Source organism: Artemia franciscana, chromosome 6 (genome assembly GCF_032884065.1).
Source record: "Artemia franciscana chromosome 6, ASM3288406v1, whole genome shotgun sequence".
Taxonomy (NCBI): domain Eukaryota; kingdom Metazoa; phylum Arthropoda; class Branchiopoda; order Anostraca; family Artemiidae; genus Artemia; species Artemia franciscana.
The window spans coordinates 10607135-10620218 of record NC_088868.1 but is presented as its reverse complement, the minus strand read 5'-3'; the positions used below and the strand labels follow the sequence as shown (position 1 = coordinate 10620218).

The window sequence follows — 13084 nt, the reverse complement described above, 5'->3', positions numbered from 1 at the left end:
CTCCTTCGCAAGTTTAAAATATCTCATTTTTTTCTAATTTTTCAGAAGTAACACCCCCCCCCCAACTCCCCCAAAAAGAGCGGATCCGTTCTGGTTATGTCAATCACGTATCTAGAACTTGTGATTATTTTTCCTACCAAGTTTCTTTTTTTTGCATGAGGATGAGTTAAATGAGGGTTGCATATCATGGGGGTTGAATTAGTTAGAAGTTGAATTGCACAGCAGGGTTCAGTGAAAAGGGGATTCAGTAAAACAGAGAGTACAAAACGAGGTCAGTTAAATGGATCCAGATGCGTGGAAGTTAATTAAAATGACTGTTGAGTTGTATAGGATTGAGGTGAATGGGGGTTCAGTTAAATAGGGATTGAATTACAAGAGGGTTCAGTTATACAAGTTCAATTTCAGGGAACCTTTTCTCCTATGTGTTTAGATCCATCAGTAAAAGCAATAAAGCTTTATTTTGTATTACTTCGTATTACTTTATTTCGTATTCGTATTTTATTCGTATTATTTTATTTCGTATTCGCATTTTATTCGTATTACTCTATTTCGTATTCGTATTACTTTATTTCGTATTCGTATTTTATTCGTATTACCTTACTTCGTATTACTTACTATTGAAAAATTTGTCCCTAGGATGAATTGAGTGGCGTCTAGTCAAAAAAGAAGCAAAAGTCAAAACTTTTCCCATATCTTGGAATCAAATAGTTTTTCCTAGCTTGATTTCTAAGGTGTTTAGAATTCCAGATCAACAAGTAATTTTTTTTGCATACTCTACGCTATAATAGTTTGTCTCCCTTATGAAACTTCCAGTCTACTGATAAATTTGAACTATGATTGGACATTTCATTAAGAAATCAAACTCGAGAAGTCTTGTTCTAGTTTGAAGTCTTTTTCTAGTCTTTTTCTAGTTTGAAGTCTTGGCTGTTTGGGTAAACGTTAACAGTGGAAATTCATTTTCAATACTCAAAACATTTTTCGAACATAGACATAAAGTGGGAGACTATCAACAATGACAGTCTCCAGACTAAAAAAAAAGTCGAAATAAATATTACCTTTAAAGTTATCTTTACCTTCATATTATATTACCAGCAATATAATATTTTATATAATATTATTATTATTACTATATAGTATGTAAATATCACCTTTTACCAGCAATATATTTTGACATTTAATTCCACTTCCATCGTATATAACAAATTTACAAGAAAAGAAATTGTGATTCTCTAACTTGGAATGTGAAGCTTTTAGCGCTAATTAATTTCTTGGACCTTATGAGCAAGGCTCTTTTAAAAAGCTAAACAAAAACTGGCTTATTAATAGTTTCTTTCAGTTTTTGCTAGAAATATTAAAGTCAATAGATATATTTTAACAATAATTTAGCATGTTGAGACTTATTTTCACAAGATCTCAGACAAAATTACCTAGATTTATTTCATACGGAAGATATCTATTAATAGATTCTAAATTTTAGCTTTCTGATAGGAAAGGGCAGTAGACTGAAGATACCTGAGCTTCAAACATTAAACTCATCCAGTTGGGAGAAAAACTAAGGGCGAAAAAGTAAACGTTCCATTCAAAACATGTCCGTGACAACAAGCTTACTGATTTCTCATAAGATTCAATATTTCTGATTTCTTCAAGACCAATTGCGTAAAAAAAAATTTCTAAAGCGGTATAAAACTGTCAATAAATACTAAAAAGATCTTTACTGACAAGTGAAAACTATCAAAAATTAAATAAACTAACTCAAATTATCGCTTATTCAATCATAATAGCACTAGCCGACAATAAAACGTACATAATATTATTGCAAAACATATAAAATCTTAAATTCTTAAAATATTAAATATATAAATATCAAAAATTGGGCTCCTTCTGTTGTTTTTCTTTCATTTTCCTATTCTTAGTCAAAAAGAGTAGAATTGTTTGGAAAATGGTTGTTTTACTAAATATCCCATTTCCTGAATAGATTATTGGGAAAAACAGGCACTTGAAAAAAAAAAATCCAAAACATATCTACAAACCAAGAGTAAAACTATCCAGGAGACGGCTGCAACCTGAAAATCCTCCGAAATTCTTTCCTTTGAAAGAATTTCGAAATTTCACAGGTCTCATTAACACAAAAAAAAAAAAAAAAAAAAAAAATCATGCACAATATTCAGAAGAAATTTTAAATTCTAGTTTTACACAACATCAAAAAAAAAGTCAAGACTTAACAACAGTCAATGTTCTCTATTATTTCAAATTCGCAGCAGAGGCGAAATTCAAACCGTTTAAAGTTGCAAAATCTGCAATCAAAACATAAATCTTAAAATAAGTTTTAATAAATAAATCTTTAGATTTTTAAATAAATGATTTAAATCTTTTAAATCATTTAATTTATCAAACAGTTCGTGGTAACGAACTGTAGTAAGGAGCGACCTGGCTCAATAGTAACCAAAACTCTAAAAAATTGAATTTTGATATCAATAGCTACATCAAAAGAATTGCATTTTAATGCTGATTTTAAATATATAAGTTTCATCAAGTTTAGTCTTACCCATCAAAAGTTACGAGCCTGAGAAAATTTGCCTTATTTAAGAAAATAGGGAGAAACACCCCCTAAAAGTCGTAGGATCTTAACGAAAATGACACCATCAGATTCAGCGTATCAGAGAACCCTACTATAGAAGTTTCAAGCTCCTATCTACAAAAATGTGGAATTTTGTATTTTTTGCCAGAAGACAAATCACGGGTGCGTGTTTATTTGTTTGTTTTGTTTTTTTTTCTTTTCCCCAGGGGTCATCGTATCGACCAAGTGGTCCTAGAATGTCGCAAGAGGGCTCATTCTAACGGAAATGAAAAGTTCTAGTGCCCTTTTTAAGTGCCAAAAAAATTGGAGGGCATCTAGGCCCCCTCCCACGCTCATTTTTTTTCCCAAAGTCAACGGATCAAAATTTTGAGATAGCCATTTTGTTCAGCATAGTCGAAAACCATAGTAACTATGTCCTTGGGGATGACTTACTCCCCCACCAATCCCTGGGGGAGGGGCTGCAAGTTACAAACTTTGACCAGTGTTTACATATAGTAATGGTTATTGGGAAGTGTACAGACGTTTTCAGGGGGGTTTTATTTTGTTTGGGGGTGGGGCTGAGGAGAGGGGGCTATGTTGGAGGATCTTTTCTTGGAGGAATCTGTCATGGGGGAAGAAAAATTCACTGAAAAGGGCGCAGGGTTCTCTAGCATTACTATAAGAAAACAATGAAAAATAAACATGAAAACGTTTTTTCAAATGAAAGGAAGAAGTAGCATTGAAACTTAAAACGAACAGAGATAATTACGCATATGAGGGGTTCTAAAAATACTTTAGCATAAAGAGCGAGGTATTTAGGAGGAGATAAATACCTTGCTCTTTATGCTAAAGTATTTTTAGTAATTTCAACTATTTATTCTACGGCCTTTCTGATTCAGGGGTCATTCTTAAAGAATTGGGACAAAACTTACGATTTAGTGTAAAGAGCGAGGTATTAACGAGGGTACAAACCCCCCTCGTATACATAATAAAAATATAAGGTTATGAAAGTTTGTTACGTAAGTTAATTCTTAAGTTACGTGTATTTTTTTTACTAATAAAAACGTTCATTAAAAATTAAGGAGCGACATTAAAACTTAAAACGAACAGAAATTACTCCGTATATGAAATGGGTTGTCCCCTCCGCAATCCCTCGCTCTTTACGCTGAAGTTTGACTCTTTGCCACAATTCTACTTTTTAAAACAATTAAAAGCTTTAGCGTAAAGAGCGAGGGATTGCGGAGGGGACAACCCATTACATATACGGAGTAATTTCTCTTCGTTTTAAGTTTTAATGTCGCTCCTTACTTTCAGCTAAAAAAATTAGTTTTTTTTTATTTAATTTAAATATAAGATAAATCTTATATCTTTAATATAAATTGTAATATTTGTAAATTTATTATTAAAAAATTAATATTTGTAATATAATTTAATCTTTAATATAAGATTTATTTAAATCTTTTAAATAAAAGATTTTTAAATAAATCTTAAAAGTTTTTATGACTTTTGTGTCTTCAAAAATATTGAATTGGCTCAACCATACCGACTAGAATGATATTTTTTTATTGCTGATCTCCATTTTATTGCAAAAAATATATTGCATAGTTACATTTTATTTAGCTATGGGTATTTCCAACTTCTTATGCAGTGAATACATTTCTATTAATATAAGCAATAGAGAAAATACCAAAGAAAAATTTATTTACCCAATTCAGCTGTTGTAAGAGAGAGAAGGCAAGAGCATGAGGTTAATAGCTATAGTGATTTTTTGTTAAAAGACACAATTAGAAGACAACATTTTATGTCCTATCCTCCTGATTCCGAATTTTACAGTAAATATTTCTTTCTAAATAAGAGAGGGACATGAAAGTAAACATGAAAGAAAGTTCAAGGAATCTTTCATTTCTTTCGAAATGCCTAGGGATAATTATCCCAGTTTGGATACGCAAATGGACACAGTAAAGCTTGATATGTTTGAAAACATACCTTTAACAATGCTTGTATCTAACTCAGGTTTGACAGGATCAGATTCAGGCTCGATTTTTGCAGTAATATCTTGAGAAACATAAAAAGTATGGTCTACCTGATCAGTCACTAAAATAGAAGGCTTCCATCCGAGAGTATTCATGCTATCACCTGATCTGTCTTCAGGTTCTGGAAATATTACAAGTAAAATCACATAAGAATCCTCACAAGAAACCAAGGGGGCTCCTTTTACAATAGTTTAGCATCTAACACAACTTTTATATTGCACTTTGAGATGAAGAAAGAAGCTAAAATCAAAAGATACTTAAAAGAAACAAATATATTTAAAAGAAATTAAATAAAAATCAAATCTTCAACTATTAAAAAAAAATCAAATGATCTAAAAAATTTTTTAAATATCTTTAAAAAAACTAAATTACCTTAGAAACATTAAAAAATTAATAACAATCAAAAGTTTGCCATAATAACAAGCGTAAAAGAACTGTCCTTCCAGATAATTTCAACAATCTTGTACTTTTTACACAGTAACAATGAATAGAGTTACATCAGTTACTATACTTTCAGGCGAAATTATCTGATTTTTATTTAGACAAAAGGGCCTTTAGTTTCTTCAATTATGTATTAATAGACAAATCTGACTCATTTACTAACAGGTCAACTTCTATTATTAATTTTCAAATGTCATAAAATATAATGATCCATTCTCTTCAAGAGGGTTTTCTCTCCCCAAAAAAGAAAGAAAAAAGATCAAAAAGAATAGAGCTAAAGACATTCCCACCATAGGTCTTGCCATAGATTCTAACCATATACTTGGGAAGAGAATATTCATAATAACGACTATCAGTAAAAGACAAAAATTCCCCACCAGGCAAGCATACGCAAGCTGTGGATGAATAAAAGATAAATAAAGGCGAAGTATATATTATACTATTTATAATCATGAAACGGAAATTAAACTACAGCGGACAGTTTTCCCTATCCCCTCTTTAAACACACCAAAGGAAAAAAATAACTTGTACAGAAACAATAATAGTAACACTAATACCAACTGCTAAAAAACGTCCTCTAGCTTCCTTGAGTATTTTTCAATCAAGAATAAGATATATGGATAAGTATTATCTTTTTATAATTGTAACGAATCAATTACCTTCCTTAACAACTGTATGATAAGAGAGGTTAGTTTGGTCCATTATTCATCAATCAAGTCAAATTCACAACTGGCTTTCTTGATTGAATTTACTCTTCCTGGTCATCCAATTCTTCAGACACTTAGAGACATTCGGGCCACCTACCTTTAAAAGCAAGAAATCTTTACTTGTTGGCAAAACTTTAAAAATCATTTACAACATTTCAAATGAAAAAAAAAAGATTGTAATTGAAAATACTTTGAATATCATTCATTACCAAGAACTGCAATACCTCTGGATTCAAGAAAACTACATGTTATTGTCAGATTTTAGGCCTAATTTGCAGAAATATTCAGTTTTATTTATATTATAATAGCAAACCTAAATAAATTACAAAACATCTTCAATAAAAAGTGTATATGTTGATGTGTACCGAAATCTACAAAACAAAAGATGAAGTTCATTAAAAAATATGCTCATCCAAGAACAAAATGAATTGGAAAGGTGTAGAAGGAACAATTTTTGAAACCAAGACACAATGAAGAATGGATGTAAGGAAAACCGGTGACGAAAAAACTTGGATCATTGTAGATTTATTTTGCAATGACAAATTTCGCCTGATGCCAAGGAAAAAACATGCTTATATATCTGATTGATAGTGGGTCTTGACGTTGGGAGGGCTGGGTCAGAGCCCATTCACATACTATGTCAAAAACTCTGGTACCACTTAAAAAAAAACAATATACAACACGCCTAATTTACGTTAAAAAGAGGGCAAGGAGGACTAGGCTAAATTCTCCATCAAACTACAACATAGCTCATTGCTGCGCCAGGTTCAGATTTTGCTTGACCTTTACCAAGTTCCCGTTTAAAAAATAGCATATTTGGTATACGCTCCAGCTGAATTTTTTTTTAAATAAGGTAGCTAGTGGGGGGGAGGGATATGATTGAGGGGAAATGAATTAAATTCTTATCTTAATATTACTCCGTAAAAAACAATCAGGTAATGGCATAGTAGTATTTTTCATCTCCATCTTTACAGCTATAGTGTATCTGTGAGAAAAACACAGTTGCAATTTCTGAAACCTTTTTCTAGAGACTTGATTGTCCTATTCTCCTTTGGGATATATTTTTCTGACCTTTTGATTATTCAGAGTGAAAGGGCTATTCTAAGAAAATAATTAAAGACTACAAGAGGTTAATGGAGTAACCAGCACATAACAGCAACATGAAAAGGGAGCTGAATACCCTCCATTTACATTTAAGCACTTAATTAGAGCACACAAGCTTTTAGCTTTCTGATCAAAGGACTTCCATCCCCATTTTGGCCACCACCCATCTATACTGAGTACAAAAGGGAAATATGACTAATTGTTGAGTCAATGAGAGAGTTAGAGCTCCTCTACTTCCTCAGATTTAAGAGTCTTGATATTTTTCCTCAGTGAATAAACCCATACTGATTTTATGCATTTCTGACTGTCTTTTCAGCTATACTAACAACCCCAACCAAGTCTTTGGGGAAGTCTGGCTGTATATAACTATTCAGATCATATCTAAGTGACAATTCTGAAATCTTTAACTATTGTATGGTGTAAAAAACAGAAAGCACGGGACTTTTCCCTCCCCTGATCCCACAGTGTAGGCAGAGCTTCAACTTGTGAACTGTTTAAATAGCAGAAATGCCAGTGTCACTGAAGACATTAGTGTTACCTCTAGCAAAAAAACTATCATCAAAAATTAGTGAAAAGTCACTGAAAAGCAAAGAAACCACAACACCATCAACTCAAAACCACCAACAATCACTTTATATGAGACAAATGAAGAAACAGGTCAGCAAACAGGTCCAATGACCAGAGTGAGCAGCATCAAATGAGCAATTCCAGATATTTCTGCTATGATTCGAGACTTCTGAGCTTTCCCATGAATAAAATTAGTTAAAATATTTGATTTATTTTAAGAATTAAATAAAAAAAACAAGTTTTTTTAACTGAAAGTAAGGAGCAACATCAAAACTTAAAACAAACAGAAATTACTTTGTATATGAAAGGGGCTGCTCCCTCCTCAACGCCCCGCTCTTTACGCTAAAGTTTGACACTTTCTCTCAACTCTGCTTTTTAAAACAGTAAAACTTTTTAAGACAGTAGCAACAATGTTACATAAAACAGCTATGAATTACACAAGGAACTACTAAAAATTGGTGTCACCAGCTTCTTGAACACCATATGGAAAGAGAGATATACTTATATACCTGTACTATTAAAAATAAGGAGAAGCACAAATCAACTCACAGTGTTTTCACAGTCTGGATCTGTGGCAGACTGTCAATCAACCAACTAGATACAAAATTTTTCCAAAGACTCTGAAGGATTTAGTCTTACTATAGGATAAAGATCAGCTTCTGAATATAAATTATTTACCCCCAGGGTTGTTACAAGCCAATATGCAATTAATTTGCTCCACAATGCAAAGTACCAGTAACAAGGTAAGTGTTTTGGGGGAGAGGGGACAAAAGATTTTACCGACTGGCTGGTCATTTTACTGATTGTTTTTTGTCAATAATTAACATAATGTCTGTTTCAAATACAATACATAATATCACTACAGGAGTTGATAAAACCACTGCATTTACTGATCAAGATTAAGATTTTGGTATATGTCACATGTTACTATTTTAATGCTCTTTGTTTAGCCAAATAGAAAATTGTGGCACAGTCTGTAAACTCATGGCAGGAGTCAGTAAAACTGTGTCATTTACCAACCAAGTTTGAACTTTATGTAGATGACATGTCAGTATTTTTGTGGTCTTTATATATCCAAACAAAGAGTTTTAGGGGCATCAGAGAAGTCATGATGCTTCATTTCAAGATTTTACCAACTTAATATTTTTACAGAGTGACAAAAACATTGGGGGAGGGGCGTCCCTTCCCCCTTTTTTCTCAATACATGACAGCCCTGCTTACCCCAGTGGGAAAGAGCAATTAATTGATCCTTGAAGTGAATTTTTTATACTAAAAAATGATCACATAAAGAGAACTTCTGGGAATTACAGTACAATCAGTTAAGAGCAGGAATGCATAGCTTGCTCACTTCTAGTTCAAGATTGCTCATTGGGCTAACCTAAATAGCAAACTAAACCACAATGAGATGACCTAAATGTGAGCTACTTACACTTTAGAAAAATTGAATGTCATTCAAACTCAAGTTAAAGCCCTAAACCTTCCCTTTCATAGCCCAAAGATGCAAGGAAAGAAATAAACAAGCACTTGAAAAAATGCAATAAAGGAAGGAAAAGGCAGAGGCTCAAAACAAACTAAGAAACTTAACTAAGTGCCTTTATGAAAGTTAAAGAGTACAAGATAGAGATACGGCAGTTTAAGCTAGCTTATGACAGTAAGAAAAACCAAAAGAAGCTCTGGAAATATAGAGCCAGTATCAGTCATAGTCAAGAGATAAGTTTTATAATATAATGTGAAATGAAGAAAAATCCTTCCTTGTGATTTGAAAAAAAAATGTTCTTTCGTAATTAAATCATACAAAACGACAGGTGAAATTTTTCAACATGTACTGTTTTCAATTGATTCATATCAAATAAAGACACATGTATTCTTGAAAAAAAAACTATGCAAAGAGCAATGATGCAAAATATTATGCATTTGACAAGCTGAACAACTCAAAAACATCACAAATAATACTACAAGATAACTATTTTATTGAACACCATGAACACTTGGTATTTTACCTAATTTAAGTAATTTACCTATTTTATAGAATGTAGCCTAAATATTTTACTGGTATCTTACCATATCTTACTGATATATTTTATGATGCCTTGCAATTTTTACAACACCAAAGTGCAAAGAGGCTGGCAGAAACAAGTTTGGACAAGATTTTGTTTTGTGCATAGCTGTATCCCTTGGTCTGACTTACCCAAACAATAAAGTATATTATAGTACAGATAATTATAGTTTTAAAATAGTGAAATATGAGCTGAATTAACATTATATTAGTTCTGTAAGCTGTTAAAGACAATAAAAGGCTACAATCATTATTGAAATATAACAAACAAAGAAAATAATAAGAATTTTATTGAAAAATGAAAGAATATTCACCTATTAGATTGAGCAAGAATTCCCAGCTTATCAATTGACTTAGGTTGTCTAATGGCCTAATTTTCATTAAAAGTGTGGTCAGATCTGGCACATACGCAGGGGGGGGGGGCTCCGGGCCCGGGCCCCACCAAAATTTTGTGAAATGCTTAATTCCCCTTGTTTTCTTGGGATTTCTGGCAAAAGTAGGACATTCATTAAGAATCTAGATACATGTGTGAAGCTTTTTTGGGGGGATTTTACAGCATGCAATTATCCGGTCAAGTCACTGCCCAATTATTAACCCATTTTCTGTCTAACTTTTTACCCTCTTTGAAGTAATTAGCAATTGTACTGTTATTTTTTTTTTTTTTTGTAAAGAAAGCTTGCTTTCCACAGCAAAATAGAGTTATCCTTGATATTAGGGCATTTATCCCCCCTTTTTGGGATAAAGTACAGCTTTTAATGGATCAATAATAGAAACTATCATTTTTCATTAAAATCCATGTTTTTGCAACAAAAGAACCACCCCCACAGCACCCATATAGCACTGTTATCCCTAAAATTTCCCTTTCAGTGGGATATGATAGATTCATCACTGGTTCTAAATCAGTGGTTCTAAACTGAAAACAAATGTTATTTGAATCCTTTAATTTGAAATTGTTGTAGATTGGGTTGATAGGAATATCTCTAGTATTTATATTTAGAAAAGGGTCTGTGTTATTAGATGTGTTTAATTTCAGTTCCTTTCCACAAAGAATATGGGAAGCCATTTGCTTCAGATATAAAATTTGTCTCAGCAAAAGTACTAAAAGATCTAAGTGTTGAACAATGTAGCAGACCAAAGCAGAATCAATATCTTCAGTTTTACTTTAAAAATTTCACATCATAGAGAAACCTGCGTTTATGCTGTTTCCCTAGGACCCAGCATCCACCCTTGATTTCCTCCTTGATAATTCCAGATCTTCATTAAAAGGAAAACTGAAATTCACACTCTCCTGTTTAAGTCATAAGCAAACATACAGCATTCCCTAGAGTGAAGACGCAAAAGGATTCAATGCATAAATGTTTACTCATTTTTTTTCTAGAGGCACTTCATGTGGAAGGGGTGATCAAATAAACTTCGGAGGGAACTCAGTCAATTATAAATTGAAAGTTCCACTGCTGTTTTCAAAGATTTAGTCTGCTTTTAAACCAATTGCTGCTGAAAGAGTTGTTGTGACAAAAGCCTCTATAAGGAATTCTTATTTTAGTTTAATGACCCTTGTGTTTCAGCACTTTCTTTTAAAAGAATCTGCAGATAAATATAGAATTGGTTCTGAGGAAGAAACAAGCAGAGGACTTATTCAGGACTTTTGTTCAGGGTGGGTGGCTTTAGAACAGGCACCATCACCTAAATGAGAGTCTGAAGAAAAGGAGCTAGATTTGCCTGCAGATCCTGTTGAAGATGGTCTTAATGACAGTGAATGTGGCTGAATGATCTACTATTATGATCCAGTTCTTAGTTAATCAAAGTGTTACAGACCAATTTTTAATTTGTATTTGGTTGCTTTTATAAATAAATGAAAAATAACATATAGATGATATTACTGAACATAGCTATTTAATTTAAAAGGATGATAGGTTTTTTAAGTAAAATGGTTAATTTTTTAGTTTTAAACGTAGAAAAAAATCTGCTAATATGATTTTACCCAAAATAATGGTAAATTTTTTACTTTTTTTTTCTTTTTACAAAATAGATGCCAAAAATCAGGCACTGTCCAAGTGCTAAGGTATTTCCCTAAGTACAAGATTACCAAAAGGATAAACAAGACTGTTAATTAAATTGATGAAACTCTAGATGAAGGATCATTCCTTTTTTAGCCCAGGAAAATGAGAATCACTAAAGATTTCAATAAAAACTCAGAGATATTTTATTTGACATGTTCAATCCTACAACATCACTACACATTTTTATAGCTTTTACCAGATAGTGTTCTTGCAAGTGGCCTCCTCTAATAAATAACAAGACATATTTTACCTTTTCACTTCACCCTTCCAGTCATCCAAAAATGACCTAAAGCACAAGAGTTCAACAAGTCTGTTAGTATTGAGAAATTATATTCAAGACTGCTAAATGAGATTACCTAAAAATTACACTTCCACTATGTAAGACATTTAAACTGTTGCTTCAGCTGAGAAAAATAGCCTTATACTAGACAAGCTGACCCCATGTTACACCAATATTTCAGAAAGGGGACAATACCAAAAAGGTGCCTACAGACCCACTAGTTTTACCTCAGTGGGGTGACTACAGCCCTTGAGCAGGATATGAGTTCTGAAATTCTGACAGAATCTGTCACTAATGATACAGGCTACATCAATAATATGGTAAATAGAATAGCATAGGAAACAAAATGTACTTTCAATGATGACAACTACAAGCTATTTGGACCCATAAACCACCAAGGCCTACACTGTGACCTTCTTAAATTCAAACACAAGCACATGATTAGAAACCTGAGTTCCACATAAAGAAATACAGTGTCCTTTACTTTGGTGGTACTATCCTCTGTCCCCATTACAACATATTTGATTCCAATTCACTGCCAAAAACAGTGCTTAAGACAAGTCCCAAAGAAAGGGATTTAGAGTGCTGATAGACAAAAAACCAAAGTTCTAAAGCCAATGGCATCAAGTAGTATCAAAAGAAAATAGTCTTTGAGTACACAAACCCCTGGTGATCAAATATATCCCTCTTTACTCAACATTCTATGCAGCAATGTACAAGGGGCAGTTCAAATAAACTGTCAAAATATCCTGTAGATAGGCCTACTCAAACACAAAATATTCTAAGAACTCATTACATTTGTAAAAGTACTTCATTTTTCTTTACCCCCTCGCCCTAACATTCAAAAATATAGCCCAAATTACAACTCTCTATCAGTTTTCTGAACAAGGCTAATAAAATTTGCCTTCTTAGACTTCCTGTTTACAAACCAAGTAGAGAAATTTACATTTCATATATAACCTAGCCTATATGAATTCAGAAAAATTAATTAAAAAATTCTACAACAACTGCTTATATTATTCTTAAAAGCATTTCTATTTACTTTTCTCTAACCCCTTCCCATTTCAAGCACAAATATGTGGCAAACATTACAAATTCTCCTTGAACTTTCTTTAGCATACAAAAGAAAAAAATGTAGCTATACTAGTAGCATATCCTTAAATCTGTATTTTATGCTATGTCTCCTCCTTTTTGATAACACTTCAAATAATTACTAGATCCACACTTCTATTGTCCTCACTCATGCAGCTAAAATTTTGTGTGGCTAGTCTGCCCCTCA

At 32.6% G+C, this 13084-nt stretch overlaps 1 protein-coding gene and 1 long non-coding RNA gene across 2 annotated transcripts in view; one reads left to right on the top strand and one right to left on the bottom strand.

Annotated features, from left to right (window-relative positions):
- LOC136028030 (uncharacterized) overlaps positions 1 to 11409 on the top strand; it is a 64997-nt gene extending 53588 nt beyond the window's left edge. Inside the window, exon 3 of the long non-coding RNA XR_010617717.1 lies at positions 10844 to 11409. This is a non-coding gene — a long non-coding RNA (uncharacterized LOC136028030). The remainder of the gene's footprint in view (positions 1 to 10843) is intronic.
- LOC136028436 (zinc finger protein 420-like) overlaps positions 1 to 13084 on the bottom strand; it is a 44470-nt gene that overhangs the window by 29545 nt on the left and 1841 nt on the right. The window contains exons 2-3 of the mRNA XM_065706279.1: positions 5691 to 5835; positions 4544 to 4711 (exon numbers count right to left, since the gene is read on the bottom strand). Coding sequence (XP_065562351.1) covers positions 4544 to 4711; positions 5691 to 5733 — 211 coding nt within the window. The 5' untranslated portion in view covers positions 5734 to 5835. The remainder of the gene's footprint in view (positions 1 to 4543; positions 4712 to 5690; positions 5836 to 13084) is intronic.